Source organism: Phoca vitulina, unplaced genomic scaffold (genome assembly GCF_004348235.1).
Source record: "Phoca vitulina isolate PV1807 unplaced genomic scaffold, GSC_HSeal_1.0 scaffold96, whole genome shotgun sequence".
Lineage (NCBI taxonomy): Eukaryota > Metazoa > Chordata > Mammalia > Carnivora > Phocidae > Phoca > Phoca vitulina.
This window is the reverse complement of record NW_022589799.1, coordinates 2,023,372-2,051,099: the sequence shown is the minus strand read 5'-3', so window position 1 is coordinate 2,051,099 and position 27,728 is coordinate 2,023,372. Positions and strand designations below refer to the sequence as shown.

At 46.2% G+C, this 27,728-nt stretch overlaps 2 protein-coding genes across 6 annotated transcripts in view; both read left to right on the top strand.

Moving 5' to 3' along the window:
* RPRD2 (regulation of nuclear pre-mRNA domain containing 2) overlaps positions 1-7,235 on the top strand; it is a 97,289-nt gene extending 90,054 nt beyond the window's left edge. For 2 of the 3 annotated variants that reach the window (XM_032397015.1, XM_032397014.1), the window contains one exon: positions 287-7,235. In XM_032397015.1, coding sequence (XP_032252906.1) covers positions 287-3,060 — 2,774 coding nt within the window. In that variant the 3' untranslated portion in view covers positions 3,061-7,235. The remainder of the gene's footprint in view (positions 1-286) is intronic. The other variant, XM_032397016.1, reaches the window with a different exon arrangement.
* Positions 7,236-11,898: 4,663 nt separating this feature from the next.
* On the top strand, positions 11,899-27,449 carry TARS2 (threonyl-tRNA synthetase 2, mitochondrial). Of its 3 annotated transcripts, none has more exons than XR_004298472.1 (18): positions 11,899-12,433; positions 12,756-12,952; positions 13,276-13,399; positions 15,120-15,244; positions 16,272-16,389; positions 16,503-16,567; positions 16,831-16,909; positions 18,051-18,197; positions 18,357-18,455; positions 18,750-18,967; positions 19,443-19,605; positions 20,156-20,293; positions 20,466-20,543; positions 22,536-22,636; positions 22,849-22,946; positions 23,119-23,191; positions 23,801-23,915; positions 26,933-27,449. XR_004298472.1 is itself a non-coding variant. In XM_032397090.1 (18 exons), exons 1-18 carry the CDS (start codon positions 12,368-12,370, stop codon positions 27,079-27,081), a joined length of 2,157 nt encoding a protein of 718 aa, XP_032252981.1. In that variant the 5' UTR covers positions 12,160-12,367; the 3' UTR covers positions 27,082-27,295. The 3 variants fall into 3 exon arrangements, 1 of the variants encoding a protein (XP_032252981.1); XM_032397090.1 differs by having other exon boundaries at positions 12,160-12,433; positions 22,845-22,946; positions 26,933-27,295; XR_004298471.1 differs by lacking the exon at positions 26,933-27,449 and having other exon boundaries at positions 12,187-12,433; positions 22,845-22,946; positions 23,119-23,466; positions 23,801-23,884.
* The last annotated feature ends 279 nt before the right edge of the window (positions 27,450-27,728 follow it).

Below are 27,728 nucleotides of genomic sequence, written 5' to 3'. Positions count from 1 at the left end.
AAATCTCCCCCTTCCTGTTGCCTTTTATTGTGCCATGTTGGACTTGTTTGATGACTGTACTAGAAACATTTCAGTAATTTGCTCTCTTTATATTGAGAAATAGGTCCAGTATTTTCTATGACATTTAGTAGCCATTGCTTGTTTGGTGTGGATTCCCTTTGGCCTCATATTTTAATGTCTATCTGGTTCCCACTGGAATGAATGAGAATATCCGATTAGCCTACGTTGTTTTTCTTGTAAGGTAGGCAGTTGTTCTTTTTAATTCCTCTAATCTGTGTTTCTACAGGCCTGTCATCTTTACTTCAAAGTGTTACCGGGAACCCAGTCCCAGCCAGTGAAGCTGCATCCCAGAGCACTTCAGCTTCCCCTGCCAACACCACAGTCTCTAGCATAAAAGGAAGAAATCTGCCCTCCAATACCCAATCCTTTATTCCCAAAAGCTTCAATTATTCTCCTAATTCATCAACTTCTGAAGTCTCTTCAACATCAGCCAGCAAGGCCTCAATTGGGCAAAGCCCAGGGCTCCCAAGCACTACTTTTAAGCTACCATCCAACTCTGTTGGGTTTACAGGAACCCACACTACTAACCCTGCTGCCCCACCTACTGAAGTTGCCATGTGCCAATCTTCAGAGATCGCCAAGCCAAAGCTGGAGTCTGAGTCCACCTCTCCAAGCCTGGAAATGAAGATCCACAACTTCTTAAAAGGTAATCCTGGTTTCAGTGGCTTAAACTTAAACATCCCAATCCTGAGCAGCTTGGGGTCCAGTGCCCCAACAGAAAGCCACCCCTCAGACTTCCAGCGTGGCCCTACTAGCACGTCAATCGACAACATTGACGGAACCCCTGTGCGGGACGAAAGGAGTGGGACGCCCACCCAGGATGAGATGATGGACAAGCCCACATCCAGCAGTGTAGACACGATGTCCCTGCTTTCTAAGATCATTAGCCCTGGTTCCTCAACACCCAGCAGTACAAGATCACCACCCCCTGGGAGAGAGGAAAGCTACCCCCGGGAACTCTCCAATTCTGTACCTACATATCGACCTTTTGGCCTGGGCAGTGAATCACCCTATAAGCAGCCTTCTGATGGAATGGAGAGACCATCTTCCCTGATGGACTCTTCGCAGGAAAAGTTCTATCCAGATACTTCTTTCCAGGAAGATGAGGATTACCGAGATTTTGAGTATTCAGGGCCTCCACCCTCTGCCATGATGAACCTAGAGAAGAAGCCAGCCAAGTCTATCCTGAAGTCAAGCAAGCTTTCTGATACCACCGAATACCAGCCAATCCTCTCCAGTTATAGCCACAGGGCCCAAGAATTTGGGGTAAAGTCTGCCTTCCCTCCATCTGTAAGGGCCCTCCTGGACTCTAGTGAGAATTGTGACCGTCTGTCCTCTTCCCCTGGGCTATTTGGTGCCTTCAGCATAAGAGGGAGTGAACCGGGGTCTGACCGGTCACCATCACCGAGTAAGAATGATTCATTTTTCACCCCTGACTCCAACCACAGTAGCTTGTCTCAGTCTACCACTGGGCATCTCGGTTTGCCACAGAAGCAGTACCCAGACCCTCCTCACCCAGTCCCACATCGTTCCCTTTTCTCTCCGCAGAATACCCTTGCCGCTCCCACGGGCCACCCACCCACACCAGGCGTGGAGAAAGTCCTGGCCCCCACCATTTCCACCACGTCGACGATTGAGTTTAAGAATATGCTTAAAAACGCCTCCCGAAAGCCCTCAGACGATAAGCATTTTGGCCAGGCACCCAGCAAGGGCACTTCGAGTGATGGTGTCAGTCTCTCAAACCTCGCCCAGCCCAGCTTGACAGCCACTGAGCAGCAGCAACAAGAAGAGCACTACCGCATAGAAACCCGAGTCTCCTCCTCCTGCTTAGACTTGCCTGATAGCACCGAAGAGAAGGGGGCCCCTATAGAAACCTTGGGTTATCATAATGCATCCAATAGGAGGATGTCAGGGGAGCCGATACAGACCGTAGAGTCCGTCCGAGTTCCTGGGAAGGGAAATAGAGGACACGGGCGTGAGGCTTCAAGGGTGGGTTGGTTTGATCTGAGCACCTCAGGCAGCTCCTTTGACAATGGCCCCTCAAGTGCCTCTGAGTTGGCATCCCTTGGGGGTGGGGGCAGCGGAGGCCTCACTGGCTTTAAAGCGGCACCATACAAGGAACGGGCACCCCAATTTCAGGAAAGTGTCGGCAGCTTCCGTTCCAACAGTTTCAACTCAACATTTGAGCATCATCTCCCCCCGTCCCCCTTGGAACATGGGACACCCTTCCAGAGAGAGCCAGTGGGGCCATCATCTGCCCCACCTGCCCCTCCTAAGGATCATGGTGGTATCTTCTCTCGAGATGCACCCACTCATCTACCCTCTGTGGATCTTTCGAACCCCTTCACAAAGGAGGCGGCCCTGGCCCATGCCGCCCCACCCCCTCCTCCTGGAGAGCACAGCGGAGTTCCTTTCCCCACCCCACCCCCTCCTCCACCCCCTGGGGAACATAGCAGCAGTGGTGGGAGTGGTGTTCCCTTTTCTGCTCCACCTCCTCCTCCACCCCCTGTTGACCACTCTGGGGTTGTACCCTTCCCAGCCCCACCACTGGCAGAGCACGGAGTGGCGGGAGCTGTGGCAGTATTTCCCAAGGACCATAGTTCCCTCCTTCAAGGGACCCTGGCTGAGCATTTTGGGGTGCTCCCAGGACCCAGGGACCATGGGGGCCCCACCCAACGGGACCTCAACGGCCCTGGCCTTAGCCGTGTACGAGAGAGCCTCAGCCTACCCTCCCATTCTCTGGAGCACCTGGGCCCAGCCCATGGAGGAGGAGGTGGGGGAGGCAGCAACAGCAGCAGTGGCCCCCACTTGGGTCCCTCACACAGAGACGCCATCAGCCGGAGTGGTATGATTTTGCGGAATCCCCGGCCAGACTTTCGGCCTAGGGAACCTTTTCTCAGCAGAGACCCGTTCCACAGTCTAAAGAGACCCAGGCCACCTTTTGCTAGGGGCCCTCCGTTCTTTGCACCAAAACGCCCATTCTTCCCTCCCAGGTACTGATGGAAACCAAGGGAAAAGCATTTTGAACAGTCTAGAGAGCATTGGACGTAGGAGTTTGGTTTATTGTTGTTTTTATTTGTTTTCCTTCCTTTGATTTTTTTTTTTTAATGACAAAGGGCCTCCCTTCCAAATTAAAAAGTCATACATTCTTCCATTTCACTATTCCATCCAGTCCTCCTTCCCACTGCACTTACCGACCTTCCCCCAAGCTACTTGTATTTTAAGGGGAGTGGGGGGGGGGCAAAGAAACACAACCAAAGCCACTTCACTTGGCTGGGGGTTTGAGGGGTGGGGAGGAAAACAAATCTTATTTTACCCCATTTATTGAAGAGTATTATTACATTTGAAATAAAACTTCCATCAGTACAGAGAATAACATGTGCAATGTTGGGATGTTATTTTGGGTTTGGCTTATCACGTAGTCAATGGAAGGACTCCTGTCCCCTTCTCTCTTCCATTAAGTAACTGCTGTGACCAGCGTGGCTCCCTTTCCTGTGTGCTCTGTGCGCTGCTGACAAGCCAAAAGATGTTGCAAGGGAAGATAGGTGGGAGACCATGGACCTGTCAAGTTTGTTTGTTTTGTTTTTAAAGACATATTGAAGTTGGGTTCTTTACCTTTCTCTTAAAATCTTAATTAAAAAAAAAAAAGCAGCCTCTTCTAAAGGACTATCCATCATTAACTTTGAGGGAGATACAGATCTCATTCTATCCTAGTAAAAATTACTCCTCTTTATCCTTGGAATGAAAGAGCGGGGACTGGATATAATCTCCAGGTTAAAATAAGGTATAACTCCAATACAGAGTAGAGAAAGGAACCGGTAAGTGGTGCAGTGTGACCTGCCCATCCCTCATAAACGAGAATGGGAGACTTTTTGAGGTAGTTTGATACGTCTTGCACCAAGCTCTTGCTTCATGTCTGTCTTTCTTGCTTGACTTTTTCTCCCTCAGTTTTCACTTCTGCTTTGGCTGGAAAGAAAGTCATTACAGGTGACAGTTGATACAAAGACGCAACTAAAATATTATCCCTGTATTTTTTAATGTAAAAGGTAGACATTTTTACCATGGTGCCTCCCTAATGTAAGTGATAATTGTTGGTGGTTTTTAGCAAGGGTTAACTACTAGGGAAAGGGAGCTATTGGCCTGTATCTTTCTTTCCTCCTTGCCCTAGTCCTGTATTTAGCCCTGTTCTTGGTATTTCAAAGGAGAGGTTCAATAGTATCTTTCAATGCTTTACACCTCTTTAGGTGTGTCTTAATGACAAGTGGATATCACTATACATATCTTTACAGAGAACCAGGAGGACCTGAGAAACCCAGATTTACCCCATTCTACAGCCAGCACATTTCAAGTCTCAAGCCTTATCCTCACCTTCCACTCCCAGTAGGAAATAAAGATTTCTGCCCTTAGTCATTTTACACCAGAAGGGTGTGCTTTCCTTCTCCCCAAACTGAAAGAAAGGCTTCTTTGTATTTCTACAACTAGTACTGGGAAAAAAGACAATCAGTATGCTTTGAGTGTTTATAACTTTGTATCTGGGAATACTGAAAAGCAAAGATTGCTTTACTATTATTTTGTGTTATTTAGTGTCTTACCCCAAGATATACACACTGGTAATCTCCAGCTAGATAAGTAAAAAAATATGTGTTGTGGGTTGGTTTTTTGTTTTTTTGTTTTTTGTTTTTTAGGGAATCCTAGCAAGTTTCATATTTTCTTCCAAGTGAGCATAGAACTAACTGTAGGAAGTACGGGGATTATTTTGGATTCCTCTTGTGAAATATTAAAGATGGGGGAGAGTGGACAACGTAGTGACAGAAGATGATTCTTTGTGTCAGAATAAACGTGCTTTTCAGATAAAGAGCAGCTTAAACCAGTTGTGCGTCATGGTTTGGGAGTTTTTGTGTAATTTATTCCATGTTATTTATTTGGGCTCACCAGGTGTTCTGTGGTTAGGAGGCTGCAAGTCCTTCAACTTCCTGATGCATTTCTGGTCTTAAGTCAACTGTTCTTTCTTTGACCCTCTCCAGCCTCTCTGCCCTGTAGCTCTCCCCACAAAAATGCATGATACCATGACCTTGTGTGTGGGATGGGGTATATAGTGTAGCAAAGCAAAGAAACAATATAGTTACCTTGAGTCCTGAGACATTTGTTTAGGGGAAAGTGTGATCGAGAGTAAGGGTAGGGGTGGGGGGGGGAGGGTGAGGGAGAGTTCTAATTGATTCAAAATTGAAACTTTTTTTGCAGAAATTAAGTGGGATGTTTTTCATTCTAGAATAAAAGAATGTGAATTCTTTCTGCTGCTCTTGTTTAAGCTAAAAGTAGTGTTTACTTGAAAAGGCTCTCTGACCGTTTGATTTTATCAGAAAATGTGGGGATGTCAGGGAAGTGGCTTCCTGAATGTTGGGGCAGGGTAATTGTCCTCAAAAGCATGATGACTAATACATGAAAAGAAGACCTTGTTGTACAGTTTAAAAGATGGACTTTAAAGGGTTGTGGGTTTTTTGCAGGGTGTTTTGCTTTTTAAACTACAAAATCCTCATTGAGTTTGTTTCGGGATGGAAGTGAGGATTTGTATGTGACTGTCAGCTGTTAACTTTAAGGAAATCTGTCTACAGCAGTAAACGAAGACAACAATGTATATATGTGATATAGTGAAACAAAAAAGACAATTCTGGTATTCATAACATGAAACAAGGGGGTTTTATCCTTTCTGTGTCTGTGATTTAAAACTCCGTGCCCATGCTCTGACTTTTGTATTTCAACCTGAGTTTAAAAATATAATAAACAAATTTTTTTTTTAAGAAAGCATAATATAGTGTGTCTTGGCAAGGACATGATTTATATGAAAGCAGAATATGCGAAGTTGTTACTAAGGTCCTTGGTGCTCACTGTAAAATCACAGACAGAGAATTGGGGGGGGTCATGAATACACTGGTACCACTTAATTCAGTGATAGTATCAGAAATCAAGTCCTTAAGTATTGTATAAGAGTTTACTCTTCAGTCAGCTTAGATGAGAGCCCTCTCCCCGCTCCCCTCTGCCCTCCCAAAAGATGAGCATAAATAGATTTTGGGTTGATGCCAGGGAAGGTAAAATGATCAGAGAGTAGGACTTTTATCCTTTCCGATCCCAGGAATACAATGTTTGTGATATACATGGTACAGCTAACCTATCTAGATAATGTGAATATGCTAGACTTCCTAATTGCAGAATATTCACTATCCTGAAGTTACCGGTTCATGCAGAATTAAGCTTCAGCTGTTAATTGTTTTGAAGCCGCTGTAAATTACTGCTTTTCCCCTTTTTTCCTCCCCCACCCCTTTTTTTTAATGGGCGGGGGTGCCTGTTAAGATTAAAATTAGATATGTTGGATGATATTCTCACGTGTTCGGTGTGGAAAACAACAAGTACATGCTTTAGAGGCAACAACAATGAAATCCTTTTGAAATGTGTATTAATATCATTTAATAAAATAACTAGTTCTGAAGGTTTGACATTTTTCTTTGAGATTTGGGGCTTTGACCAAAGGCTCCTGACTTCTGTGGTGAGCGCAACTAGGAGGGAACGTCTCCAGGACCTGAAACTGCTGCTTTATGGAGCAGGCCTATGGTTGGAAAATCTAAATTTTCTCCAGCAAAGACCCTTCTACGTGACTGTCCAGGGCTGAAGGTGAAACCCAACGACAGGATGCAGAAAGGAAGCCTGGATATATCTCTGAAGATCTGATTGTATTGGCTTTTGGTCTAAGTGCGAGGGGGATCGAGGGGACTGTGTATGCTCCTGCACATCTCTGAGGCACACCGATATCACAGACCACCCGTCTTGTCCCTTCCTTGTGACCACTTACACTTGCCTCTCTTCCAACCTTTCCTTTTTTTTTTTATCTTTGTTCCCAATAGTATGTTTTTGTTTTCCAGTTTAATAAAGTATGGTTTCCTTTGTTGTGTGGTTGACTTTCCCCCTCTCACACTGATCTTACCCAGGTGTCCCCTTTGACTTAAGCATTCAGTGTCACTGAAGGCAATCTGAGCCTCTCAGATCCCCATGACCTTGTGGGTTTTCTCTTTGATCCTTTGTGTAATTCAATTTTGAAAAGGGATGATGGGTGGGGTGAAGTCAAGATGTTCAAGGAGTGGTTGGTAATGAAGTGGGATATATTGTATGGATAATTATTTGTGTATGTCTTCAAAAAGTTGTACAATTTTTAAGTGAAGAAGCATTTTTAAAGCAAGCATAGAGGGGGCGCCTAGGTGACTCGATTAAGTGTCCAACTCTTGATTTTGGCTCAAGTCATGATCTCAGGGTTGTGAGGTTGAGCCCCACATCGGGGTCCACGCTGGGTGTGGAGCCTGCTTAAGATTTTCTGCCCCCCCCCCCAAAAAATAGATTTAAAGCAAGCATAGAGTTGGGGGAGGCAGTGTTGGTAGGGTTCCTTCTGATCAATTCTTTACCCGCATCTACCCTTCTTGCTGCATGTTGGCAATCTTATCATACATAAGCCACACTTAACCCCCCTGTCTTGCCCCATCCCTTTTTCATACTCCAGTGAAGCTTAATAAATGGAATGTTAGCTTTAAGGGGTAAAGAGAGTCACTGCATCCTGGCCCCGCCTGGGTCACTGGCAGGGAAGAAGGCTGTAAATAGCAGCCTTCATTACATGAAGCTACATGGATGTGTCACCGGACACTTCAGAAATAGCAGCCTAGGAACACACCCAGTATGCAGGGTGTACAATTGTACTGGCTGCTTATGGAATCTGGCTCACCTTTTTCCCTGTCCCCTCTTGGAACTTTGACTTGCCCAACTGATTTCTTTCTCCATCTCCAAGGAAGCAACAGCTTTTAGACTTCCACATTCGTCTTTCTGGGCATGTTGAAAATGCGTAACTTCATCCCCTGGAATTGTTTATATTTAAGCCAATCTTGTATAAGAGGGATGAGTTACCCCCTTGTGTATGTAGACAGTAACACAAACACCATCCAAATGGGTTTTGGGGTATTGGGGCGTTTCTCATACTTGTTTATGAGTAACTGTATAGACAAGTCCGGTCAGCTGCTGTTCACAATTGCTGAGTAATAACTCATTGAGGCTGCATAGACAAAGCCACAAGAGATTAGCCCGCAAGTGAGATAGCAGCTCTTAAGTAAACATCCTGTTCTCCCTTCCCCCTTGTAGAAGTAAGGAGAAGCACACATGCTTTAAAGGAAAGGAGCAAGTGCAATGTAAAACTAAGAATCAAAATTCTGACTAACTGGGCCGGGCGGGGGTGGGGGGGGACATTTTATGCTTAGTTACAAGTCTGGGGGAAAGGGCATAAGAAGGCTGATATCTATTTGATATTGCAGTTACCTCATGGCACTATGATTTTATTTTGTTGTTGTTTTCTCTCCCTTTGTTACACAAGAGTCAAAAGTTGAAAATACAGATGTGGGTGGAGGGGCTAGTGACCAGTACCAACAGAGAAAACAAGTATGGGCTGCAGGGTTTTGTTTGATTCAAAAGGGTGCTGGGTAAACCAGTCTGCCCTGAGTCTGTTGGGTTCATAGCAAATTAGATGTTCCAGCAACTTTACTTCCTTCCTCATCCCCGTTCTGTCCCCTCTCTTTTTGCGAATTACTCAAATCCTTTGCTGCATAATTTGTGGGAAAGAGGAGCTAAGAGAACTTGAAACTTTTTGCATTTTCCTTGCCATATTTCAGTTGGAATGGGTAGAAAGAAAGGAGATACACAGCGTCCAGTTCCTTGGCTAGGAATCCTTTACACTTAGGTGAAACAACAGTTCACATCCTGTATCTTCTAGATAGCCAATCATTGCCAAGGGCAATAGAGCTTAGTAAAGGATTAATTTGAAATCTTGATTATTGGGTAGTGGACCTTAGTTGTACATTGCCTTCTAGAGATGTATCTAGGACTTTCTTTCACAGTACTTTGCTCTTGCCTTTGTTTTTTACTTCAACATCAACCTAAGCTGACACATCCCAGCACTGGCTCCTGTGTTTGGCCTCACCTGACAAATCAGGGTCATTTAAGGGGGGTGGGGGGGCGGAGAGGATGGAGATGGCTTTGTTTCTCTTCTACAGACTCAAGAGTTGTCTTGGAGAAAGGAAGTCATAGTAGAGATTCTAGGTAAGCCGAAGGCTTTGTTTTCAAAACAGAGTTCAACTCATCCCCATGCCCTGGTAGGAAGCTTCTCCCTCTTTTTTTTTTTTTTTTTAATCAAATGTGGCTAGACAAAGTTTTTTGGCCTCTTAAAGCAAAGTTAAAAGCTTGGCCCCATCCTACATCTTCATCACTAAGTTGTGGGGGGTTCTGTTTGTTTCGTTTTGTTTTTAAATAAATCTAACCTCCCCACACCTACTGTACTTTTAGCCACTTGGCCAGTTCTCTGGGCTTCAAAAGCATTTGGTGACAATGACAGAAACCTTTCTTTATATATTTTACCCTCTTAAATTTCTCTTTTTTACCTCTGGCATCTTTACTTCTTAGGTGCAGGGAAATTTTGTGAAGAGCTAAGATAGATTTTGGGTATATGTTGATCCTGATGACAAGTGGAAATGTACTTTACCTTCAATGGAGAGCATTCTTACATACAGTTTAGGAATATAAAAATAATACCTGTTCAACCGAAGCTTTAGCTAACTTGTGATGTTTATTCTAAAGGTAGAGTAAAGCTGAGAATTTCCCAAAGTGTGACCAATAGCATACCCTTAACTGAGGATTGCCTTTTCTCTGGACTTCTCTGAAATCTGCTGGCATGATTTCCTAAACACTTATTTTTCCTTAACTTTGGTTAAAGAAAATCTGATAAGATACTTCTTTTCTTGGCTTTTTATTAGACCCCTCTTTTCACTCTATATTAAAGGCCTCTTTGGCCCTACAAGTGATGTACCCTGCAGAGAAAAAGGGAGCTCTGCTACCAAACATGATGCATTAGGGCTATTCTGGTTGCTGAAAGGCAGCATGGCATAACACAGGCTTTGGATTCAGATGGGCTAGGGCTTGACTTCTCTGAGGATCGTTTTCTATGTTTTAAAGGGAGCATAAGAAGAGCTATTACTTGTGAGGGTTGTTCTTGGAATTAAATAAGATAGGGCGTAGCATTTGGCACATAGTAGGTGTTTGGTGATATTCTCGGTGGAAGGTAAGAGCAGTTTTAGGGATAGATGATTCCCAGACAGACTAATGGGTTAAAATTCCCTGAGGCTGAGACATGGTAGTCACAAATCAGAAATTGTAGAACTGGTGATAAATGAATCGGCCCTAGCTGGCTTGCTCTTCTTTGCTTGCTGGCTGGCTTGTTTCCAACAAGAAGAATGGAATAACTCCTGACACTCCTTCCTTCCTCCACTGCAACACAAGTTACATAGGTGATGATGTAGTCATTGATTGATGGGCATCCCATGAGCCCTCAGTCCAGTGCATTGCACAAAGTAAGTCAGTACATGTTTGAGGGATGAGTGCAGGGAGCTGCCATAACAGTGTAGCCTGTTTATTCTACCAACCCTCTACTATCCTTTGGAGTTTTAAGTCAATACAGTGATTGATACATTCTTAATTCAATGATTATTGAGAACCTATCATTTTGTTACCTGTAATATAAACTTCCCATCCCTTTTGGTGCAAAGCCATGGGAAAAGTTTTGCCTGTTGTCACAATTTCTGAATGTCATTTTTAAATCCTGTCTGCCTTTTTCCAACCCTCCAGACCACCCCTCCCACACACAAGTAATTTTCCTTTTCCACAGTCTTGTCTATTTTTTTGTATTTCAGGGTGTCAGGAGATGGAACCAAGATCCGGAGTGGTGCCTGTGATTCAAGTCAATTGCTGCCTGCCCCAGAAAGAACCTCGGGCCTCTGGAAGCCTAGATTAAACAGCTTTCTCTGACAGCGCTTCCTCCACAATCCTTGATTCCACTACCATTGGAAACTTGAGAACCATCTCTTACCATCCCCACCCCCAGGTGAGGGGACGAAGGGGAGTTACTGAGAACCTTACAGCTGCCCCCAAGTCCATTTCTACTCATACTTTACCACAAATGTGACCGTGTTTCAATTTTTACTGTGTAAAATAAATCAAACATACCTAGTCCTCTGTCCTAGATAATGCAGGGAGTGGGAAGAGAAGAGCTAAGGAAGTGGAGAGCTAGGATGGGAATGAGAGGCAAGGTCTTGTGTAGGAAGCACACAGCTAAGATTCTAGGGTCAGGCACCTCTTTCTGAAGTGATGGGGGAGTATATTGGAAGTAAACTCTATTGCTAGAGAAAGCATGGTGTGATAGGAGAGTGTAAGGCTTGGATTCAAAATCTAGCATCAGCACTTACTGTTTTACCTTAAGTCACTTATCTTCGACCTTAAATTCTTCCATGTGTAAGATTAAGAGGTCTCTAAGGTCTCTCTCTCTCTTTTTTAAAGATTTTATTTATTTATTTGACAGAGACACAGCGAGAGAGGGAACACAAGCAGGGGGAGTGGGAGAGGGAGAAGCAGGCCTCCCGCCGAGCAGGGAGCCCGATGCGGGGCTGGATCCCAGGACCCCGGGATCATGACCTGAGTCGAAGGCAGACGCCTAACGACTGAGCCACCCAGGCGCCCCTCTAAGGTCTCTCTTAAGCACTAGGACTATGAAGAGATTCCATGAAGTGCCCTCTGCAGATTCTTTGCTCCCGCCCCAACGCTGTTAAATTCATTTATTCTAACAGCTTGTCGCTATTGTAGCCCATTACCGTGTACCACGCACGATTTACATGAAATTAACTTCAACAATTGGGAGTGTTGCTAGTATTATTCCCATTTTATAGATGAGGAAACTGAAGCTTAGAAGAAATTAAGTAATCTACCTAAAATTACACAGTGAATGGGAGATAGATCCAGGATTTACGCTGTTTCCAAAGACTATGCTCTTACCTGTTTCCTACCTGCCGGTAAAGACTATGTAAAAGAAAACCTATGGTTAAAAGGAAATGACTATTTCCTGTCCGTTTTTCTCCCACTCTCATTTCTCAAGAGTTTTCCTGCCCCAGTCCTCAAAGCTGCAAGATAGGTTATTGCTACTTTGGGCTGAAACTTCAGGTTTCGGGATTGCGGGTGTGTGTAACAGTTTAGGTCTTCCGCTCACCCGGAACCACCCACACCGCTGCTCGTGCTGTGTGGGGCGTACCTCTCCGGAGTTCCTGGAGGTGGTCCCAGGCTAGAGTGGCAGCTATAGGAACCAGTAGGCATGGGAGTTGTTGGGCCGGAAGCCAATGAGGAATCCGGTGAAGGAGAAACAACGGTAATTTGTTTAAGGATGTAGGCACGCGTCTGAAGGAACATGGGGTTTTATCAGAGGTGGCGGCAGCTCCGGCTCCCAGGCTTGCAAGCCTGCGGGCTACACACGGTGCGTGAGGTACCCAAAATTTAGGAACCGTGTCGGACCCAGTCCAGCTGAGGTCCAAGGTGTAGGCTCTCAACGGAGCCTGACAGCCCATACCGTAGCTGCCGTGAGTCCCTGGACCCGGCTACCCTAAGCCCTTCGTTGCAGCCATCTTTTTCCTAGGGTCAACAGACTGGGCAGCATAGGACTCCAGCCCAGTATCACCCAGTCTTCTTACAGACTAGGGTTAGGACCAAGATCACTTCAGTATTCTCACCTCCCACCAGGCCCAATCCCAGAAAGGAATGATGGGACCCGTGTTTCCTTCTAACCTCTTTCCCTCCAGGCAGCTGTGCCGACCCCTCCACACTGGTTGGCAGAGCGGCTTGGCCTTTTTGAGGAGCTGTGGACTGCTCAAGTAAAGAGGTTAGCAAGCATGGCACAGAAGGAACACCGGACTATTAAGATATCACTCCCTGGAGGCCAGAAAGTGGATGCTGTGGCATGGAACACAACCCCTTACCAACTAGCCCAGCAGATCAGGTACCAGACCCATTTTATACCTGCCAGGATTATCCTTCTTCCTCTGTACTTCGCAGGACTTGAGCAGGGAATGAAAATTCTGCTTGCTTCTATTCCTTCCCTATCAAGACTGCCTTTTCCTGAGGATTCATTTTTATCTGCATTGGTTTCAGAGTGTCTACCCTTCATTTATTATCCATCAGGAAAAGAAATGATAGGTTTTATTGCTCTGGTGACACCTTTCCCCATTTTCAAGTTTGGAGTTGTTGAGAGATTAGTCCCTCTCTTCCCCTGTGGATTGTAACCATGTCTTTTTCTTTATCCTCACCACTCCCCTCGCCAAGTTCAACAGTGGCAGATACTGCAGTGGCTGCTCAGGTGAATGGAGAACTTTATGATCTGGAGCGGCCCTTGGAGACAGATTCTGACCTCAGGTTTCTGACATTCAGTTCTGCAGAGGGCAAAGCAGTAAGTTTCTTCCTTTTCAGGAATACCGTGGGAACTAAACTAAGGGATATATATGTATATATATTTTTTTTAATTTTTAAAAAGAGTTTTATTTATTTGAAAGAGTGAGCGAGAGAGAGGAGGGGGCGGGGTAGAGGGAGAAGCAGGCTCCCCGCTGAGCTCGATCCTGGGATCATGATCTGAGCCAAAGGCAAGACACTCAACCGACTGATCCACCCAGGCGTGCATATATATATATATATTTTAAGATTTATTTATTTATTTGAGAGAGAGAGAGAGTGTAGGGGGTGCTGTGGAGGGGCAGAATGAGAGAGAGAAACCCAGCAGTCTCTGTGCAGAGTGCAGAGCCCAACACAGGGCTCCACCTCAGGACCCTGGGTTACAACCTGAGCCAAAACCAAGAATCGGACTCTTAACCAAGTGCACCACCGAGGCGCTCCTAAACTAAGAGATATTTAAGTGGGCATATTTCTAGTATTTCTTTTGCCTCAGTTTCTCCATTTGCAATTGGGAGAGAGACATACCACAGACTGCTGGTCTTAACTAGCCCTGGCTAAGCTAGAAACTTATGATGAAAGTTTTCAGCCTAGGTCTATTAAGTAGACATCATTGGTGCTAGTAAAAAGAGATCATAAGCTGAAAATAGAAAAATAATATGCCAGTTCAGGGATGCCTGGGTGGCTCAGTCAGTTAAGCGTCTGCCTTCGGCTCAGGTCATGATCCCAGGGTCCTGGGATTGAGTCCTGCGTCGGGCTCCTTGCTCACTGGGGAACCTGCTTCTCCCTCTGCCTCTGCTGCTCCCCTTGCTTGTGCTCGCTCTCTCTCGCTCTCTGACAAATAAATAATAAATCTTAAAAAAAAAAAAAAATGAAAGAAAGGTAATATGCCAGTTCAGTCCCTCAACTCTGCAGACATTATAAGTCATCTGTAGCATATATTTTTTAATTCTTTTTTTAAAAGATTATTTATTTGAGAGAGAGATATAGCGAGAGAGAGCACGAGCAGGGGGAGAGAGAGAGAAGCAGGCTCCCCGCTGAGCTGGGAACCAGACATGGGGCTCGATCCTAGGACCCCAGGATCATGACCTGAGCCGAAGGCAGATGCTTAACCAGCTGAGCCACCCAGGTGCCCCTATATTTTTTAATTCTAACTTGACTTCCACAGCTGAGCACACAACTGGCCTCCTTCCCACTTTGTCTTCTTCATATCAGCTTAGGTAATACGGACCTCATCTATTAGGATCCAGAAAAATGGAATTTTGTCACCTACGTATAAATGGTGACTAAATCCTAGAGGAGGGGTTACATCAAACTAGATTCCTGGGATAGAAGAAAATAGAACCAAAAGACCAAACAGAGCCCTTAGGAACTACCATCTTAAGTAGGTAGTTTACTCTGAAGCCCTAAAAGGGGATGTTATAAGAGTAACAAAAGAAGACTGAGCTCCTGCTTCTATGCTCTAGGACTGGGAAGCACTGAGGAGCAGGGCTGGGGGCTACTCTCATCCGTGCATTGCTTGTACTAGCCTTTTGTTTTCTTTTCTATTCAGTTTTTGTTTTTTTCTTTTACTATTTAATGTTCACCCCCAAGGTGAGGTTCCCCATTTTGTGGTAGTTATTTGTAAAAGAGCCAAACTGGTTTCACACCAGCTTCTCTGAGGAGAGGATCGGAGAGTGAGGGGTTAAAGGAGAAGGTTATGAACTCCTTTCTTGTGAACCCAGGTGTTCTGGCACTCCAGCACCCATGTCCTGGGGGCAGCAGCTGAACAGCTTCTTGGTGCCGTCCTCTGCCGAGGTCCAAGTACAGAATGTGGCTTCTACCATGATTTCTTCCTGGGAAAGGAGCGGTGAGTAGTGCAAGGAAAGGGAATGATTCCGGGGTGCTTTCCTTTTTATATATTTCACCATATTTTATTTCATTTTTCAATTTTTTGGAGTATAACTGACAAAGTAACATATTTAAAGTGTACAATGCTCGCTTCAGCAGCACATATACTAAAGTGTACAATGTGAGGGGGGCCTGGCTGGCTCAGTCAGAAAAGCACGCGACTCTTCATCTTAGGGTCGTGAGTTCAAGCCCCATGCTGGGTGTAGAAATGACGTAAATAAATAAACTTTAAAAAAAAAAAAAAAGCTCTATATCTAAAACTAATGATGTAATGTATGGGGATTAACATAACAATAAAAAAATTAAAAAAAAAAAAGCGTACAACCTGGTAATTTGGTGTTTGTATACATTGTGAAAGGATCCCCACAATTGAGTTCATTAACACATTCATCACCTCACTTCTTCGTTTTGTGTGTATGTGAACCCTTAAGGTTTGCTCTTACAAATTTCAATATATACAATATGGAATTATCAACTGTAGTCACCATGCTATACATCAGCTCATCAAACCTAATTCGTTTTATAACTGAGTGTGTACCCTTTCACTAGGGTGGTTTCTGCCCCCTTTTTCTGGGGCATCAGGCATGTTCAATTTGGAGGAGAAAGTTTAGGGAAGGGCCTCTCCAGGCCTCAACTGTGATATCGGTGCCATTTTCTCCACTAGTCCATGTCTTTCCTTTTTCTAATTCGGCTTGAAACTTCTCTAGTCTTTGTGAATTAACTTTTTACTTCATCCTTCATTACTAGTGCCCTAATTTTGTCCATCCATGTTGCCTGAATCCAACTTTTAATTTCATACATAGAGCTTTTGCTCCTGCTGGAAAATTTATACCTGATTTCCTAATTATGTTTTCTCTCAGTTTGTCTGTCTTTGCCAGTAATTCTAGATGTCTCTGGAGAGCAGGATTTCACCCCTTAGCCAACAGGTTTGGCACCCAGGTCATGCTTCTCAGCAGATGCAAGCCAACCAACTCTCATCTTTCCAGGACAGTCCGGGGCTCAGAGCTGCCTGCTTTGGAGCGGATTTGCCAGGAACTTGCAGCTGCTGCTCAACCCTTCCGGAGGTTAGAGGTGTCTCAGGATCAGCTTCGCCAGCTATTCAAGGTGGGGTGGAGGTGCACACATTTAGGAGGAAGACCCAGAAGCATGAGGGAAGGGGTAGCTCTCTCCCAGGACATCTATATAGGAATAAAAGCTTATCCTCACTCTCCTTCCAGGATAACCCCTTTAAGCTTCGCCTGATTGAGGAGAAAGTGACAGGTCCAACAGCAACAGTCTATGGGTGAGAGCTGTCAAAATGGAGGGAAAGAGGGAGAGGTGGGATGCACCAAAGAAGGCCAGAAATGGGATGAGGGAAAGAAGGTAGAAGGTAATCTGTTGCTCCAGAAAAGGAAGAGGAAGAGGAAATAATTTTATCTCCCATTGCTCTTGCTCTCTCTGTAGAACAGTTCTTCATTTTTTTTCTGTCTGCTGAAGGCCATGAGAGGGAGAACACTAGAAGCTCAAAGATTTGGAAACCACTAAGTGGCCTCTTCTTTCTCCCAGGTGTGGCATGCTGGTTGATCTTTGCCGGGGCCCCCACCTTCGGCATACTGGACAGATTGGAGGACTGAAGCTGCTAACGGTCAGTTGTAAGGGCAAGGTTAGGTTGAGACTCCTGTGTTCACTGCGATGAGCAGGGGAATGGGAAGATGATCTCTCAGCCCTTTCTCTCCTCTGATAGCTGAGCGGGGAATCCAGGAGAAAGATTTTTAGTTCCTCCCTTCTGCAAACTCCCAGTCTGATGGCAGATGCTGGACACCCTGCCAGGGTCCAGAAGCCAATTCACATTCTGTAGTTGAACTTCAGTGTTAGGGAGATGGAGAGGGAGCGTGTAAACAGGTTGGACAGGGTCACATGGGGGAGGCTTCTGTGGAGAGAGGGTGTATAGAACACCATTTGACAGGTACAGGGAGAATATGATAAGTCAAGGGCGTGCCTTTTATGAAAATACTGTTCCTGGGCCAGGTGAGTTATTTATTAGGTGGAATGGGAGCAGGGAGCAAGGGGAGAGGCAGGTATACACAGCCAGAAGCGCTGGACTGAAAACCCAGCCATTTGTGTTTAGTCCTAGCTCTGCCACCAGTGAAGTATGTGGCCTTGGGTAAATCTCCTTACCCATTTTCCCCATCTATAAAATAAGGTTGTTGTTAATTCCTGTCCTGCCAATAAATCCCCATCACAGAGACAAAGTCAGCTAACACAGGAGAAAGTGTTTGAGGAAAAGCTAAAAGTGCTATAAAACATAGGCTATTTCTTGTTAAATCGTTCAAGAGAAGAGCAAGCAGAGGCATTTGAATTTCATGTGGCCGGGAGTAGGACATAGTGTGGGAGATTGATAAGTAGATGGGTAGACTGACATTTGACCAGAGCTTAAGGTTACTCCGGTGAGCCGTCATTGATTAGAAGTGTGTGGGGGGAGCGGGGGGAGGCCCTAATTACAAGGGTGCCTATGGGAGAATGGGTAGAAAAAGAGGTGGCAGGATAGTTAGGCTTGAGTAGGACACAAGTCGGGATTAGGAGTCCAGGCGTCTCTGAAGCTATAAACGTGGCAGGGGGTCTGGGCGGATAGTGGAATCTCGCTGGTGGAGGCAGTGGGAGACAGGATGAGCATGAGACGGGACACTATGGGGCTTAAGCTCAGTATCAGATAAGCATCATCGAAGGAGAGCTTAGGTACCTGCAGTCCCCCCATCTTCTCTCTGGCTTCCTGTGTCCTCCCATAGAACTCCTCATCCCTGTGGAGGTCCTCGGGTGCCTCAGAGACACTGCAGCGAGTGTCAGGGATCTCCTTCCCCACAGCAAAGGAGCTGAGGGCCTGGGAAGAGTGGAAGGAGGAAGCGGAGTTACGGGACCACCGGCGCATTGGGAAGGTACAGAGATTGGGAGAAGGGGAATGGGTGTGAAGGAACCTGATGGTGAAGTTGGGAGCAGATTATGAATCCAAGAGATTGAGCTGCTCCATCAGTTGTTTCTTCTGGGTCCCAGAGTCCCCAGTTTGTCCCTTGAGTGATGCTGCTTTTCCTGCACAGGCACAGGAGCTCTTCTTCTTCCATGAACTGAGCCCTGGGAGCTGCTTCTTCCTGCCTCGAGGGACAAGGGTGTATAACGCACTGGTGGCTTTTATCAGGGTAAGGGGGACCCAAATCGAGAGGAAGGAAGACCAGGGAGGAAATCAGGGCCCAGAAGATGCCAAGTGTTAAAAGAGGGGGATTAAACATAAACAATGTGAAGTGCTGGTGACCTTTAACAAGGTCCTAGGAATGTGTGGTTCACAGGGTCAGGGTCTAGAGAGAGAACATGGTACTTAACGGATTGTGGCTGACATCAGCATGACCTGAGGTCTCGGGAGAATCGCATGCCTGCCACCCTGCCGCCTCTCCCCCAGTCCTTCTGACATTCCATGTCGGTACCCTCCTCTTCAGGCCGAGTACACCCGCCGTGGTTTCTCAGAAGTGAAGAGCCCCACGCTGTTTTCTACGAAACTCTGGGAGCTGTCAGGACACTGGGAACATTATCAGGAAGACATGTTTGCCCTACAGCCCCCGGGCTCTGACGGCCCCACCAGCTCCCCGAGTGACCACTCTACCAGCCATCCCACAGATACACTTGCCCTCAAGCCCATGAACTGCCCTGCGCACTGGTGAGCTAGGAGCCCGGAGTCCTGGGTCCTCTCAGGGCTGGGGTTGGGCAACCGGGTTGCCCAGTATGAAGTAATAGAAAGCACCTTGGCAGAGCACTGGGACACCTGATTTGAGTCTTGAATCTGCCCTCCAGCTAACCATGTGAATTTGGGGAAACCATCTACCTCTCTAAGCCTTAGTCTCCTTGTGTAACATCAAGGGTTTGGAGTTGCTGCCCAAAGTTCCTCTTTCATCTCAGAACACAGAATAGGGGCGCAGTACATGCTGCTGCTGTTCCTAACAAATGTACTTTCAGTCAGGCGGGGCTCCAGTTGTGCTGAGTGGGATGGACAGGACTCAGTGGGAGGGCAGGCTAAGGCTGGACAGGGTGCTAGCTGATGGCACAGAGAAAATAAGCAAGCACATTGGCTGGAGGAGCAGTCTGCGGGGGCTACTTTTCCCTGTGGCCCTGACCTTTCCGTACCCCATCCTCAGCCTGATGTTCGCTCACCGGCCCAGATCCTGGCGAGAGCTGCCCCTGCGACTGGCAGACTTCGGGGCCCTGCACCGGGCCGAGGCCTCTGGCAGTCTGGGGGGACTGACCCGGCTGCGGTGTTTCCAGCAGGATGACGCACACATCTTCTGTGCACCGGACCAGGTGGCCCTTCCCCAACTCCACCAAAGCATTTCTTTTTCGTTCTTTTTGTGTGTGTGTGTGTGAGTAAAGCGATAGAAGTTTATTAAGTGAAGATACAGAAAAAGCTCTGGGGGGCACCTGGGTGGCTCAGTCATTAAGCATCTGCCTTCGGCTCAGGCCATGATCCCAGGGTCCTGGGATCAAGCCCCACATTGGGCTCCATGCTCTGTGGGAAGCCAGCTTCTTCCTCTCGCACTCCCCCTGCTTGTGTTCCCTCTCTTGCTGTGTCTCTCTCTGTTAAATAAATAACTAAAATCTTTTTTAAAAAAAAGTTCTCAAGAATGAGGGGGTCCCAACAGGTTGCCCCGGCAAAGCATTTCTAAACCACTTTCCATTCTCCATATGAACTGCCAATGTTCCCAATTTCCAGTCTCCCTCTTCATATACTACAACTCAGTTACATGATAGCCTTAACTGTCCTCTATGTTTCTGCCTTGTGTTTCCCCCAAACTCCCATCACTCCAGAGCTCTAGGTGGCATACAGCTCACCCACTCTATTTTCTGCCTCCAGCTTGAAGCAGAGATCCGAGGCTGTCTTGATTTCCTCCATTCTGTCTATGCCATCCTTGGCTTCTCGTTCCGCCTGGCACTATCCACCCGACCGTCTGGCTTCCTGGGAGAGCCTTGCCTTTGGGACCAAGCTGAACAGGTAAGTAGGTGAAGAGGCAGATAAACCACTCTCTGATGGGGGAGGGGAGATGGGAATCAGGGTCCTCCTTAGAGGCATATGCTAAGCAGGTCATTTGTTGGGGACTGGAGGGATCTGTTGCTCATAAAGTCTAAGATGACACATTCCTGTCTTGTCTCATCCCCTCTTAAAGGTCCTTCAGCGGGCCCTGGAAGAATTTGGAAAACCCTGGGACCTCAACCCTGGAGATGGTGCGTTCTATGGACCTAAGGTAAGTTGGGGACCTTGCTAAGAGTTTTATTTATTCATTTTTTGTTTTGTTTTATTAGATATTTAATAGACACAAAGGAATATTTTTAAACTTGTGTAGGATATAAAGAGCAGTACATTTCCTGCCCCCATGAAGCTTGTGGTGTTGTGTAGGGTGTGGGAGCTAAATAGGCATTTTGGAGCCACGGAATCCGCACTGTAGATACCAAGGGAGCATGTCACTCAGGAGGGTCGGGAAAGGCTTCTTGCAGGATTCTCTTTCTAACCTGAAAGGTCATTGTTGGCCAAGTACAGAGGAGTTCTGGGTGGGAACAGTACAGGCAGAGGCTGAGGGCAGGGTAAAAACTTGCAGGGCAAGTTGGAAAAAATGGAAGAAGTTGGGAAAAAAAGGACTGGCAAGTGTCTGCTGGGCTCAATGAAAAGGCTGTTAGATTTTTTTTTTTTTTTAAGATTTTATTTATTTATTTGACAGACACAGCGAGAGAGGAAACACAAGCAGGGGGAGTGGGAGAGGGAGAAGCAGGCCTTCCGCATAGCAGGGAGCCTGATGCAGGACTCGATCCTGGGACACAAGGATCATGACCTGAGCCGAAGGCAGACGCTTAACGACTGAGCCACCCAGGCGCCCCAAGGCTGTTAGATATTGAAGGACCAGGGCACCTGGGTGGCTCAGTCGGTTAAGCTTCTGCCTTTGGCTCAGGTCATGATCCCAGGGTACTGGGATCGAACCCCACATTGGGCTCCCTGCTCGGTGGGGAGCCCGCTTCTCCCTCTGCTGTTCCCCCTGCTTGTGCTCTTTCGCTTGCTCTGTCAAATAAATAAAATCTTAAAAAAAAAAAAAAGATATTGAAGGAACATTTTTGGTAAAGTGGAGGCTGGGGTAAGGGGGCTGGGTAGTCGAGAGATTTTGATGAAGGGAGAAATTTGAGAATGTTTAAATGCTCTGATGAAGGAGAGCCTATTTGGGTCAGGGAGAAGCTGAAGTTGTAGAACGGTTTCAGTGGAGGGAATTTCTTGGGGAGTTTTGAGGGGTAGGATTGAGAGCCCACAAGAGACTACCTTTGCCATCGTTCTGGAGGCAGGAAGAAAGATTAGGGGTACATGCAAGGAAGTCTGTAGATGTGGTGACAGGAAGTTGAGACATTTTTCCATCTTGTGATATCATTATCTGATTTCCCTGTGAGATGGGAGTAGGGCAGAGGAGAGTTGTCAGTGAGAGCAGTGAAGATAGGAAGAGGAGAAAGCTTGAAAATCCTTGAGAACAGGACACAAAACTGACTAGGGCAGCAAAGGATTGCTGACAGTAGCAAGGGCGCAGTTAAAGTTCAAAACAGGGACCTGCTTGGTGGCATCAGTCCCGACATTTATGCATCTGTGTGGTATGGGACATGGTGGGCAGCTCTGGGCAGTTCTGTTGCAGGGCCAAGGAGGTGGGAGGCCAGAGTGCCACCAGGTTGGGGTTTTGCCATGGGCATGTGACAGGAGAACAATGGTGGAAGGGAACCAGGGAGAGTGGTTCCAGCTGCATGGGGAAAGAAGGAAAGGTGGTAGGGGCTGTGAATGGGAAGGAACCTAGAAATTGAAAAGCCATTAGTAGGAATAATTGTCAGAGCCAGAAGACCAAGAGACCGTAATCAGAGCAGGGTGTTGTGATGCACTGTTCCAGAGGTGCAGCCGTTCTGGGCAATGACAAGATGAAGGCTATAGCCATGCATGAGTACATGTGAAGATCTCTGAGCTGACGAGCTCAAGGGATTCAGAGGCCAGGGTGTGGGTGAGTCATTCATGTCAGTGTTGATGTCTCTTAAAGTTATACCACTACTGAGCAGAAAGAGCCACTGCTGGAATGCCCAGTGAGTGAAGTAGAGTATGTTACAGCTAGGACACGTCTCTCAAAACAGCCTGGGATGTGGGTGGGTAGAAGGTGGGTGGTATGTTCAGTAGAGGCTACTGCTTCTGGTTGTTCTTATGCCCTCCTATCTGTCTCCTCCAGATTGATGTGCACCTCCATGATGCCCTGAGTCGGCCCCATCAGTGCGGGACAATCCAGCTTGACTTCCAACTGCCCCTGAGATTTGACCTCCAGTACAAGGGGTACAGAACCTTGCCCCATCCCCTTTTCCCTTGGCTGCCAGCAGAATAGGTGGAGAGCAACTTCCCCTCTATCTTTGTCCCTAAAAATGAAACCCTAATCCTCTACCCTTTGCTGGAGCTAAATATTTCTGGAAAACCAGAAGGTGATCTTGGGTGTGCATTTTGTGACACTTCCTCTATTCCATCCATCCCCCTCTTTCCCTCCAAGGCAGGCGGGAGTCCTGGAGCGTCCAGTCCTCATTCACCGAGCAGTGCTAGGTTCTGTGGAAAGGATGTTGGGAGTGCTGGCGGAAAGCTGTGGAGGAAAATGGTGAGACCTCTGGCCCCAGATTTCTGTTCTGGTCCTCAGACCAGATAGTGCATGCTCCAGATCCTGGTCTCCTCAGATTCCCTCTTCTATTTTCCTCTCAAATCAACTCTCTGCAGCCACACTATGGTCAGAGCCAGAGTATTTGTTTGCCTTCCTCTTCTCTCTCCACCAGGCCATTGTGGCTGTCCCCGTTCCAGGTGGTGGTCATCCCTGTGCAAACTGAGCAAGAGGAATATGCCAGGGAGGTGAGGAGAAGCTGGGCAGTGTGCACAGGGGCTGAAGCAGGACTACCTGGAGTCCAGGGCTGAGCAGTGGGTGGGAAGGGGTCACACAGCATAGTGGAAGGGAAATAGCACTTGGAAACACAAGACTGGGCTCAAATGGATGCCGGCCTTTATGCTGGAGATTCCACATCTGAGAAATGAGACTGAATTCCTTGCCTGTGGAGATGCGTGAAAATTAAACAAATTAACAAATGTTAAATGCAGACAACAGAGCACTTGGCAGAAAAGGGGCCTGGGTAAGTGTTGGTTTCATGTTTCCTTTCTAGAGAGAAGTAAAGATATGGATGGTACCAGAGTCAAGTAGCTGGTTGAGTAGCACTGGGGCTAGAGCAGGCAGAGTCGGGGAATTGGTGGCTGGCTTGGCTCCAGTAGGAAGCAGACAGAAACTATGGGGGGCTGGGGAGGGGCCTCAGTGCAGAGATGAACAAGGAAGGGTTGTCAATGAGAAACAGAGAGCCTTGAGGCAGAGGATGGGGGAACAGATCCAGGGCATGGGGAAGATTGGTATCAGACTATTCTAGCTTCTTAGCCTTCAGTTCCTGGCATCAAACCTCTGCCCCTCTGCCCCAGGTACAGCAGAGGCTGCAGGCTGCAGGGCTGGTCTGTGACCTGGATGCTGACTCAGGCCTGACCCTCAGCCGGAGGGTCCGCCGGGCTCAGCTCTCCCACTACAACTTTCAGTTCGGTGAGTGACCAGCAGCGCAGGCCCTCAGAGCCCTGCACTCTCCACCGACTTCCTGTGCTCTTTTTTCCTATTAAATTTGCTTATCTGCGTATTTGGGTTAATTGGGGTTCATTACCTGATCTGGATTCAGGACACCTGAGCCATTTGGGCCCTAGGTTCCTTCACCCCCTGACAAGCAGTTCTCAACCTCAGAAGAGTTTCCTTTTTTTTTCTTTTTTTGTACTACTAATTTATTCTTTGCATTTGTGCTGAGTCATAGAGAATTACGTCCCAGGCACGAAAAGCACTTTTTTTTACCAACATCTAGTACAAAATAATATTCTCAACAGAACAAAAAAAGTACAAAATCACAGACACTTGAGAAAACATTTGATGAGATTTAGGTTATTACAACATATGGTAGAAAGTGAGCACCTTCAAGACTAGGGGTTTGTGTGTAGCCAGCCAGTGTTTGAATTTTACCTGCTGGGCCCGTATTTTCAGACATCTCCACTAAAGTGCCCCTTGAGACTGAGGTGGGAGAGTGTGAACCACATTGGCTCTGGGGATATTGCCCAAGGCTCAAAGTATTTTGATGCAAAAATAGCATTTCTTTTTAGACTCACATTTTATCCTTATAATTTTTATATGTTTTGCCATTTATTCCTAATTATATACATAGTAACTTTAACATTAATTTCTTTATTTTTTAAATTAAATTAAAAAAATTTTTAATTGATGTATAGTTGACACACAATGTTACATTAATTTCAGGTATACAGCATAGTGACGACACTTCTATACATTACTTGGTGCTCATCACAATAAATGTAGCTACCATCTGTCACCATACAATGTTATTACAATATTATTGACTATATTCTTTATGCTGTATTTTTCATCCCTGTGACTTACTTATTTTATAAATGGACATTTGTACCTCTAATCCCCTTCACCTATTCTGCCCATGTCCCCACCCTGCTCCCCTTTGGCAACCACCACTTTTTTTGTTCTCTGTGTTTATGAGCTTGTTTCTGGTGTGTGTGTGTCTGTCTGTTCATTTGTTTTTTGTTTTTTGTTTTTTGTTTTTAAGATTTTATTTATTTGAGAGAGAGAGCACAAGCAGGGGGGAAGGGTAGAGGGCGAAGCAGGCTCCCCACTGAGCAGGGAGCCCGACGTGGGACTCAGTCCCAGGACCCTGGAATCATGACCTGAGCTGAAGGCAGACACTTAACGGACTGAGTCACCGGGGCACCCTCATTTGTTTTTTAGATTCCACATATAAGGGAAATCATATGGGGCACCTGGCTGGTTCAGTTGGTAGAACATGTGACTCATCGATCTCAGGGTTGTGAGTTCAAGCCCCATGTTGGGTGTAAAACTTTAAAAAAAAAAAAAAGTGAAATCATATGGTATTTGTCTTTCTCTGACTGACTTCACTTAGCACAGTATCCGCTGGGTCCATCTATGTTGTTACACATAACAAAATCTCAACTCTTTTTTTGGTTGAGTAATATTCCGTTGTGTGTGTGTGTGTTTGTACCCCCCACATCTTTATCTGTGTATCTCTTGATGGACACTTGTGTTGCTTCCATATATTGGCTATTGTTGATAATGTTACAGTAAACATAGGGGTGCATATATTTTTTTTGAATTAGTGTTTTCTTTTGGCCGGGGGTGGGGGGTGGAGGGTGGAGGGTAAATACCATGCAGTGGAATTACTAGATCATATGGTATTTCTATTTTTAATTTTTTGAGGAACCTTCATACTGTTTTCTACAGTGGCTGTACCAGCTTGCATTCCCACCAACAGTGAACAGGGTCCCTTTTTCTCCCCTTGCCAATCCTTGTTATTTCTTGTCTTGATACTAGCCATTCTGACTGTTGTGAGATGATAATCTCATTGTGGTTTTGATTTGCATTTCCCTGACAATTAGTGTTGTTAAGCATCTTTTTATGTGCCTGGTGGCCATCTGTATGTCATCTTTGGAAAAATGTCTGTTTAGGCCCTTTGCCTACTTTCAGATATGACTATTTGTTTTTTTGGTGGGTTTGTTTTTTTTTGTTTGTTTTTTGTGGTTTTTTTTGGTGTTGAGTTGTATGAGTTCTTTATATGTTTTGGATATTAACACCTTACCAGATATATCACTTATGAATATCTTCTTCCATTCAGTAGGTTGCCTTTTCATTGTGTTGATAGTTTCCTTCGCTATGCAAAAGCTTTTTAGTTTGATGTGGTCCCAGTAATTTTTTTTTGCTTTTGTTTCCCTTGCCTGAGAAGACATATCCAGAATAAAGTTGCTAAAGCCAATCTCCAAGATAATACCACCTGTGTTTTCTATTAGGAGTTTTATGGCTTCAGGAAAACAGTTTTCTTCTGACCCTCATCCAAGCTCTTGGTGTCTATTAGGTTAATTAACCAAATGAGCTTTAGAGAGAAAGGGACAGGAAGGATTAATAAGGTGCTAATTAGTTAGCTTTGTTTATTCTGGACCCAGATGGAGTCAGCCCTAAGGGATGATCAGAAAGACCTTAAGAAGAGTCAGGCCACCTTGTTCCTTTTTTCATTTCTCCACTCAGAGCTCTGTCTTGAAGACAAGGAGCAGAAACTCCTCTTGTCAGATTACTCAGTTCTCTCGTTTTATACACCCACTCGCCCATTGGCATTTAGAGTAAGTTGCCCCATGGGTCTTGTATTCTTGCCACCCTCCCCTCTCTCTGATGTCCACACACACACACAGTTTCTCTCTGGGTCTGCTTCTTAGTCTGTTTGTCTCTCTCTGGGTGACCCTACTATCGCCGACCCTTAGGCTCCTGACTGGAAGTGATAAGGCATAGAGAGCATGTCTGGAACATTTCCTTATCTCATCAGGATGATCAGGGAACTGGAGAGCAAGAGGCAGCTAAATATACCCTTTTCCTGAACTGTATCTGGGCTGTGCTCTCACCCTTCCTAAAGACATAGATCTCTTGAATTTTTGCATATCCCATGTGGATAAATGTGCCCTAACAGTCCCAAACCTCCTCTCTTCCTGCAGTGGTTGGCCAGAAAGAGCAGAGTAAGAGAACAGTGAACATTCGGACTCGAGATAACCGCCGACTTGGGGAGCGGGACTTGACTGAGGCTGTGCAACGGCTGCTGGAGCTCCAGAACACCAGGGTCCCAGATGCTGAGGAAGTGTTCTGAGCTTTTGTGTACAGATGTGGCAGGAGCCACCAGCCTCCCTTCACGTGGGAGACCTTGACCTAACTGCCAGAGTCTGGAGTCCCCCAGACCCTTCAGAATTCATGTGGAGGCATGAGTTTGCTCTCCTGGAAAGACATTTGATCTGGGGGAAGCTGTAGCTGTTTGGATGTGAGGAGAGTGAAAGTATAAAGAATAAACTTGAAGCTCTCGGGTATGTGTCTTCATCTTCATCTCTGACTCCTGAGCAGGGGATAAAAGCGAGTTTGACTCTGTCTCCGTCTCTTTTGTCCCGGGGTGCTGGGGAAACAGAAAGGGGGCAGCCCTGGCCTCTCACTGGTAGGGGAGCTCCTGGGGTAGCTGTCCTGTCCCCCATCCTGGACTCTTTAGTGCCCTGTTTCCCCAACCCCAATTCAGGAGGCTGTACCTCTCCACGGTAGGCAGCATGAAGACAGAGGAACCGAGGCATAAAATAAGGTCTCAACATCTCTTTTTTTTAAGATTCTATTTACTTGAGAGAGAGAGCATGAGCAGGGTGGAGGGGCAGAGGGAGAAGCAGACTCCCTGCTGAGCAGGGAGCCAGTTGTGGGACTTCATCCCAGGATCCTGAGATCATGACCTGAGCCAAAGGCAGATGCTTAACCAACTGA